At 38.8% G+C, this 9,393-nt stretch overlaps 1 protein-coding gene across 3 annotated transcripts in view; it reads right to left on the bottom strand.

The window, feature by feature from the left end:
- Nucleotides 1-4,564: 4,564 nt before the first annotated feature.
- SPRY1 (sprouty RTK signaling antagonist 1) overlaps nucleotides 4,565-9,393 on the bottom strand; it is a 52,666-nt gene continuing 47,837 nt past the window's right edge. For 2 of the 3 annotated variants that reach the window (XM_058436730.1, XM_032146821.2), the window contains exon 3: nucleotides 4,565-6,778. In XM_058436730.1, coding sequence (XP_058292713.1) covers nucleotides 5,764-6,723 — 960 coding nt within the window. In that variant the 5' untranslated portion in view covers nucleotides 6,724-6,778 and the 3' untranslated portion in view covers nucleotides 4,565-5,763. Of the gene's footprint in view, nucleotides 6,779-8,530; nucleotides 8,795-9,393 lie in introns of those variants that run through there. The other variant, XM_032146829.2, reaches the window with a different exon arrangement.

Genomic DNA, 9,393 nt, shown 5'->3' with positions numbered 1-9,393 from the left:
TTCAATTTTATAACACAAATAATCTGAATTTTTGTTCAACCTCCACTCCCCTTAATCAACTTCTCTTTCCTTCCTTCCAGCCATTTACCACACGTACAAATGCCGCAAGTAGTTTTTATTTTTATTTTACTTTATTTATTTATTTTTTTTGAGATTGAGTCTCGTTCTGTTGCCCCGGCTGGAGTGCAGTGGCGTGATCTCGGCTTACTGCAACCTCTGCCTCCCGGCTTCAAGAGATTCTCCTTCCTCTGCCTCTTGAGTAGCTGGGATTAAAGTTGCACACCACCACGCCCGGCTAATTTTTGTATTTTTAGTAGAGATGGGGGTTTCACCATGTTGGTCACACTGGTCTCGAACTCCTGACCTCCTGATCTGCCCGCCTCGGCCTCCCAAAGTGCTGGGATTACAGGTGTGAGCCACCGCGCCCAGCCCAGCAAGTAGTTAATACAATTTACTTCATTTTCACAAATAGATCATGACTTTAGGCAAGTAACCTCTCCGAACCTGGACTTCTCATCTCTAAAGTAAAAAGACTGGATTAGATGACCTTTAAGTTTCCTTCTACTAGGAAGGAAATAATGATTCTATGATTATTTTATCATAAAAATTACTATTCTGATTTTATCAAATTATAATTTTGATTATTATTGTATATAGACTAAGATTCTTGGACTAAAATATTCTTGGACTAAATAAAGCATCATTGGTGAATTGCCATATCTATGTGATTCTATCTGCAAGACGACATCCATCTCTTTAATAATGCAAAATATACAATTTAAAGCAGCTTCTAATCACTGTAGTCTTACTGCAGCCAGAAAAATGATAAGAAGTACCATCATGAGTTCTTAAATCTAGATGCCAAGTTACTGTTCCTTTCACAAACTGACTAATATTACCATATAAACCCAGCCAGAAGAAACACAAGCTCCACTTTCAAACTGTTAATTTTAATATTAACATATGAAAAATAATCACGGCAATGAAGTCATTTACTACTTATTCCTGATAGCTAAGCATCAATAATATATGCAGAAAAACATCTCATTTCCTAAATTATGGTCAAATATATTAATTATGAAGGAAAAATTTTCTGGTAAAGAGGATGGAATAGTAAGGGCTAATTGCAGCAGAAAGACACTGATTGAGTTGGCTGCTGAGAAAATGAAGAGGCCAGGTGCAACGGCTTGCGCCTGTAATCCCAGCGTGGGCAACATAAGGAGACACCTGTATCTACTAAAAAAAAAAAAAAAAAAAATAGCTGGCCATGGTGGCGTTTGCTTGTGGTCCCTGCTACTTCACAGGCTGAGGCAGGGGAGGATTGCTTGAGCCTAGGAGGTTGAGGCTGCAGTGAGTGGTGATCAAGCCACTGCTGCACTCCAACCTCGGTGACAGATCGAGACCTAATCCCAAAAAGCAAACAAACAAGAAATGAAGAAAATCCTGTGTCAGATGAAAGAGTTCAGGCTCTACCCTAGCTAAAACACGAACAGTTCTCAAGCCATGACTTTGTTTGTACATCCTCAAAATGAAGACAGTGAGCTACATAAATCAGTTCCAAAGTTGCCTGATACAATCACCCAAAAAGCTTTTTGAAAATAATGAGTACCAGGCCCCCACCCCCGGAGATTATTCTAATACAGGTCTGAGCTATGACACACACTTGTGAATTTTTAATTTTTAAACTAGATATCTATTTCTTTTCATACATGATTGAGAAACATTAAGATAAACTCTGAGATATATTTCTAGTTCTAGAATTCTACTGTATACAGAATGCCCCTGTGAGGTGTTCAATAATAGCAAAATGGCTTAGTAATAATCTGAGACTACTGTAAGAATCAATAGCTATCAGGTAAGTATATACATGGCTATTTTGATTATAGCTAATCAGTGAAGTAATGGAAAAAACAACGATCCAACCAGCAATTGGCCAAAAGGACTTAAAGTTTTGTTTTCAACATATTTAAAAACATCAACACTCTTGCCAATTAAAATGTATAGTGAGAGTTTAGGATGAGAACTGCTTTTAGACACTTTTCCAGTTTGTTTCAATATTTCAATATATTTCAAAAGGGATTGTTTTTTAATATGAGATCTCTATAGATATCGATAGTCTGCTACGAAATACACCTCTCCATTAAAAAAAGAAAAGATTTAGGAAAAATTGATAATTTCAAAAATTTAATCCTCTGGAAATTAATCACCTGAGTCTGGTTCCATTATCGATTTTAGGATAAAAACATAGTTTTTAACTTATTTTTCACTTTAAAGACCACTGTTTTTAAAGCTTTAATTTTTATTTTTTAGTAATAATGGAAATATTTTGTGGTTTAAATTTTGGAAACCATGTAATTATAATCCTACATTTGCAGATTCACTTTAGGTCTTCACACACAAAAAAGTCTACTTTTTCACATTCCATTTTTTCTGCTAGGTTACATTTTATAAACTCTGTAAACAGGAAACTACTCAATTACAAAAGTCCTGTGTTGGTTTATTCACTATTACACTATCTAAATAAGGCTTGTTTGAAATGAAAAAATTGGCAGGCATTAAATATACTGGAAAGGAACCAGGTTAACAAAAACATCCATTCTGTCAAGCTGTACTAGTTGGGGAAGAGGGACAAATGTGTGGAATAAAAAGGTTAGCCCATCTATTTGGCATGTTGTGTTTCATTCAACAGTATTAAATAAGTGGCAGCAGCATTGTAAATTTCAGCTGATGCTTTCAGAGTCTTAGCACTTTAAAATGATGATTAGCATTAGGTTCAAGAGCCTAGGGCCCATAAGCTCTTGCGAGAACACACTCTTATATTTCTTCTTCCTAGGTTTAAACCATCACAAAGGAGGAAGTTTCGAATCAAAGTGTTTATGCTCTGCCACCTGACAAGCCTCTTTTAGAAATCTGAACCTCTAACCGATCGCTCCTTCCAAGTATAGACTTGCCATTATGCCAGACTTCATATAGTCTTCGAAGCAGCAGACCACCATCTTAGTATTTTTCATGTATTCTGCATATATATAGCCAGAAGTTAAAACTCCACAGCATCCTTCATTCTCATAAAAGTTATAAATTTCTTTCAGTAAAAGCTACTGCTTCTTAGTCTGGTTATTACAGCTAAAGACAGCTCTTACTCCAGCTAATTATACTAAGGTTCTAAATAATACCGGAAAAAAAATTCACAGAGTATTTTGAAGAAGTCTGTGTTTATATACTTCATTAAGAAGCCACATCTCAGTGAAAATACTCTATAAATATGAAAGGACCAGTGATAACATCACATAACTTGAGTATCAGAGGAAAACACTCAAGTTCACATTTTTAAATGCTACAGATTATGAAGTAGCCTCCAAAACACAACTATTCACTTTTAAAAATCCTCCTGCTTTCAAAGCATAAAGGAAATATTTGATGGATTAAATATCACATTGCCAACTAATAGGTTTAGCGGCTTGATGGAAAAGGACTAAAACAAGTTTCTACCAATTATACCTTGTCTATATAAAACAAAGTCAAAGCCTATTTACAAAGAACAAATACGTACTCTTAAACTAACAGCCAAACCATCCATGAATAATGACCAAAACAAAAAGCTGGATAAGAGCTTTGATAACCTGGGTTCAAATTATGTCAATATCTTATTCTCAAATGCAAAGAATTATTTTCAAATGCAGATAATGACTGACATATCACTTAGTCTTAGGGAGTTAGTGAGACTGAGGACTCACATGAATAAAATTTTATCAAACTTAAAAACGGTGGATTCTGAGGACTCAAATGACCAAATATTTTATCAGACCCAAAGATTCCAGCTATGTAGTGGTTTCACCAGCCTAAAAAATAAGATTTAAAATACTTACTTTTTCTACGTAAAATTTTAGGCCCTCAGATTTCTTATTGCACAGGACTTGATGAGGTGTAATTTGGTCAGGCCACATTAGACTTATGAAACAAGTGAAAAGACAGGGACAGGAATGTTTTTGAAATCTCTCTGATACTGTGAATTATTCCCTTGGTAACTTCTAAATGCTTTATTAAAGTGACAGTATCCGAGACTCCTAGCATATCTACAGAACTATGTTCATTAAGTCTAGCTGATAAATCTAACTTTTTATTAACTTAAGAGTTAGGATAAACATTTAAAAAAGCTTCTACTGTAGATATGCCCCATTTCAAGAAACTATAATATACACAAAACCTCAAGCTTACAAAATAGTCAAAGTAGGAAGAGACTATATTACAAAAAATTTTTACTGTATAAAATAACTCACTTGAGCATTTGTTAAAAGATAATTTGGATTACAAAATTTTGATTAATGCACTTTCCAGGAAATAATAGGTTGGTGCAAAAGTAACTGTGTTTTTGCCATTAAAAATGGCCCAAAACTGCAATTACTTTTGCACCAACCTAATTATCTAGTTCATAATTTGGGCTCACCTACGTCTAGATTCAACATCTACAGGGAAAGAAGTAAAATGGGTGTGTAAGAAGAAAAAGCCAAAGCAAATAAGCAAAAATCATCATAATAGTACAGGCTAATAAATGAAGAAATCGAGAGACAGTTTCATTAATTAATATATTTTCTGCATTATAGTTAACATATGTACTTTCTTCGTGTCACCTTATTTTCCGTTAAGTATTGATATTTTGTTATATTCAGACATGAGTACATTTCAACAGTCTTTTGCAATAAATACCATAAAATAATAGAGATTCGCATAATAAATATTCTTTACAATAAAAAAGTTTAACAGACTTTTTGTCTTAAAAATAGTCAGAATTCAACTTTGTGATTTATACATAAAATATACAAAAAGCACCACAATTTGTGGTTAAGGCAAGGAAAACACAGAAGAGATTAGAATTACTCAGCTGTTAACTATCCAAGGGGCCAAAAGGACCATTAAGGAGCCAAGATCACTTTAGGCAGCATAGTTCTGTGACACCTATAGATTGATCAGCTATAAATATCAACTTGAGTTATCCAAATGCCCTCAATGACAACAAAAATTTGGTGAGAAGCATGGGGTGAAGAAGGAAGGTTGTTGAGTCCTTCACAAATACAAAGGCTAGAGTGAAGATGGGCAAGGTCCAACCAATATATCTCCAATGTGAAGATTTACATTGTAAAGCGAATCTAAAATTACATAGAAAGAAAAAATGCACTTGGCATCTCCAGAGTAAGACAACAGCAAAACCGAGGGGAAAGAACCTTGAAGGACAAGAAGGAGAGGGCAGTGGTTAAAGGAAAATTTTTACGTTATAGCAAAAAATATATCCCCCATGCTACTTAAGGGGCCAATGCTAGAAAGATAGCCCTAACTGGAGAGATTTAATACATAGCTTATTTAAGCAATTAAACAGTTGCTTTTTAAAAAACCAATTTCCCTGCTCCCACAGTACCCAATCAAAACAACTCTAAATCACTGTAGTCTGGGTGTGGGTGTATGTTCATGTATACAACTTTAGAAAGTTGCTTGCAGAACAAAAAGGCTACACAAAAGCCCACTGGCTCTCAATACCCTCTCAAGTGGATGGCAGAGGCTCTTGTTTTAAGTGGGAGCCAGGTGCAGTTTCCCAGTCCACTGTTGCTGAAGATCATCCATGAGGAAAGAGAAAAATCCATGAGTCAGATCTTGGGAACAGGGGAAGAGAAGGTGGGAAACAGGGAAAAATTCTAAAGAAAAGAAAAGAAAAAAAAAAACAGCCCCAACTTGAAAGCTAGAAGTCCAGGAGGTACAACCCACCTCCAAAAATCATGATGGTTTACCCTGACCCTGGGAGGGGCAGCTCTCCAGCTTACAATAGACAGTGTTGGAGTTCTTACATCTGCACCCTGGGCGATGGATCCAGTCATAACACCTCCTGCACAGCTTCAGGCATCCTTTAGCAGGAGGATAACAGAGTAAGCAAGGTAAAAATAAAGACATGGCTCCCATACAAAGGTATCTAGAGCAGCAGTGTGACTGTGAACAGGAGCAAGGATTATCTGAATAGGAATCCCCTTCGTCGTCATTGGAGCAGTGGTAGAAGATGCCCTTGACTAAGCACATGCAGGTTCCATATTCCACCATGCTCTCAGCAGAGCAAAGGCACTGCCGGTTACAGGCCAAACAGGATGGCAGGGTCCTGGGAGCCGTGCATTCTCCACACTTGCACTTCCCACATTGTTCACAAATGAACTTGTGCTGTGTCAGGTCCTCTTTCAAGGAACCCTTCAAGTCATCCACAATCAGTTGCTTGGGCTGGGTCCGGATTGCCCTTTCAGACCTATGACCAGGGACTGGTCTGGTTGGTGGTGACCTTCCTAACAGTCCCTGTTCAGATGAGGCACTGCTGTTGCTCCCAGAGCTGGCTGCACTTCCAGTGCTGGTCGATCTGCTCAAAATGGGGCCCCTGGCATTACTTGCGAGTACTGCATGTCCCAGGTGGCTTGTGTGTCTGTGCTCGTAGTTATTATTCACATTAATTGGTATGATTTCATGAGTCCTTTCATGCTTTTCTTGTCTTGGTGCTGTCCGAGGAGCAGGTCTTTTCACCACTGAAGGCCCTTCTGTGTATTCATTGCTGCCTCTTATGGCCTTGATCTGGTCTAAGGACAAAATAGCAGCAGGCTGAATCTCTCTCTCATACTCTAATCTGTGACGGCTATCCAAAGAAGGCTGCTGGATCACAACTAATGAACTGCCACTGCCATGTTGATTTTGGGGATCCATGTGTAGTGATCTCGAGTTCTGGCAATCAGTGGAAACCTGGCATGCATCTGAAATCCTAAAACGAAATCAAAGATGAAAAAAACACAGAAAATAAATGACAGGAAGCATTTTTTTTTTTGGGGGGGGGAGATCCTGTCAAGTCACAAATTGCCTAAACCGCCTAGTAATGACCTCCTTCAACAGTGGATTACAATGATGCTGGGGTCCTGGTCAGAGTCCAATTCCAGGAGAGGCTGGGGACCACATCATAGAGGAAGACTATAAACAAGAGACCCCATGCCATGAACAAGTTTTTCCAACTTTTAAGAAGCAGAATCAAGAGGAAGTAATGCCTTCCTGTTTGTGAATCCAATAATTAAAATGGAGCATGCCTTCGCAGGGAATACTGAGTATAAGCAGGAGAATAACTCTCATCTAAAGAAACCTCAGTTATCAATTCATAGGTGGCTTCCATAAAGGAAAATGTCTACGCTTTAAGAAATTGAGAATGGCTTTGGTGCTACACCCTTTTTGTTGTGTGCTGTTATATGCATTAGATTAATGATGAAAAAAATTAAGGCATTAAAAAAAATTGAGACTCTAAACTAAAATGAAATCACAAAATAATACGTAATTTTCTGTATAAATCAGAATTTTAAAACTATCTTATTATTCATCTATGAGATGCAAAAATAAATCTATCAGGTACACAACGGTTCTTGGTGTTTTGGAACTACAAACACACACACACAAGACTCAGTGTATAATCCAGTCAATGATATAACAGTACTTACTCATATTTGAAATCCTGAGAGGATTTTTTTAAGCTGAAGGGCTCACTCACAAAACAAGTTTTATGCACAAATAAGCGTGAGGCCTTTAACGCAGTGTAGGGAAATCCTGGCAGTTTTAATTATCTGTATTTCCTGATTTAAAAATCTGTATTTACATGATAGACCCTGATTTTCAAAAGCGCTGCCAACTCTGATTCAATGTGCTTCTTGTAACAAAATCAGCACACTAATATCCAGATAAAAATAAGCAGTTGTGTTTCCATACTAATACTAAATTATTTCTAATTTATAATGTGTTCTTCACAAACTACTGAAGATAAAAGTTTCTGCTTTCAGTGGTGAACTGGAGTATTTTTCACACAAATTCCTTCTAAAGTCTACAGAGTCGACCCAATTCAAGAAGGAAAAGAAAAAGAAATGTCCATTCTCCACTACCAACTTGAGGCAAAAAACATGGTTTAAGGAATAACGCAGAAAGAAGTCCATTTCCTGTATTTCCTAAACTAATGTCTCTAAACTATGTCTTACATGTTAACTTCTTGGAGCTCCCCCCGTTTTCACAACTCAGCTCTCTCAAGTTTCTACTTTATTCTACCTTCCTTGCTCATGAGGAGTAACACATTCATAACCTGCGGGGATTTAGTCTCGGAGTCTTCAACATCTAATCCTGACTCCTGCACAATTATTCCTCTTCTTCAAGAACTTCTAAACTCAGTGCTTTCAAAGCAAAAGGTAGCTAAAAGTACTAAGTCAGATTCCACACGAAACACAAAACCGTAGAGGATTTGAATAGTGTAACCCAAAACACCAGGCACAACTTTAATTTGCATTTCCAATGATAGTTCTAACAAACTTCATACTGGCTGGGAAATGAAGTTGCCAGACAAAAAAATTAAAAGCAAAGAAAATTCGCCACCTCCGATCCGAAGAAAAGCCCATTTTCAAGCAGTGACAATCTTGGACAAGCCCCAAACACGCTCACACGCGCTCGGCACACTGCCTTCCCCAAGAAAACGCAAATGGAAGTAGAATACCTTTTCGGACAATCCCATCACCACACTAAGGATCACCGTGGATTTCCAACACACTTTTTGCGTGGCCCACCAAGGTTTCTGACAAATCTCGAAGAGCCTTCAGCGTCCACGCGGGCGCCCAAAGCAAGCCCACGGTCTGGCTGACCCTAAGCAAGGATTTGTCTATACTTTAAAGGAAAAGCTGGGTTCACCGAGGGCCGGGGAGAAAGAAGCCAGCGCAGGGGCGGCCACATTTTAAGTTACCACGGTGGAGCTGCGCCCTCTGCAATCCGCACTGAATAAATAGTTGACGGAGGAAGGAAAAGGAAAAAGTTATGAATGAAAACAAGTTCTCTCTCCCTCTCTCTCTCTGGTAGGAGGAGGGGAGGAGGCTGAGGTTACCATGAGCTCAGGAGGGCGGACTTCTCCACTTTTCTTTTTTTTGAGACGGAGTCTCACTTTGTCTCCCAGGCTGGAGTGCAGTGGCGACCTTGGCTCACTGCAAACTCCGCCTCCCGGGTTCAAACGATTCTCCTGCCTCAGTCTCTCGCGTAGCTGGGGCTACAGTCGCGCGCCCCCACGGCCGGCTAATTTTTACATTTTTAGTAAAGACTGGGTTTCGTCATGTTGGTCGGGCTGGTCTCGAACTCCTGACCTCAGGTGATCAGCGCGCCTCAGCCTCCCCAAGTGCTGGGATTACAGGCGTGAGCCAACGCGCCCGGCCGGCTTCCCCACTTATAAAGTGGCAGTGCCCTCTCCCCTCCCCTCCCCTGTCTTTGCACTGAGCTCCAAAGAAGAAGAAAGTTGCGGCTAGCTTTGGGGCTGCCTAATCCTATCGAGGGCGTAACCGGCGAATTCCGGAGATGTGCCTACACACACACACA

The sequence above is a fragment of the Hylobates moloch genome, unplaced genomic scaffold (assembly GCF_009828535.3).
Source record: "Hylobates moloch isolate HMO894 unplaced genomic scaffold, HMol_V3 SCAFFOLD_3, whole genome shotgun sequence".
Lineage (NCBI taxonomy): Eukaryota > Metazoa > Chordata > Mammalia > Primates > Hylobatidae > Hylobates > Hylobates moloch.
Note: the sequence above shows the minus strand (reverse complement) of the source record. Positions and strands in the feature narration are given on the sequence as shown.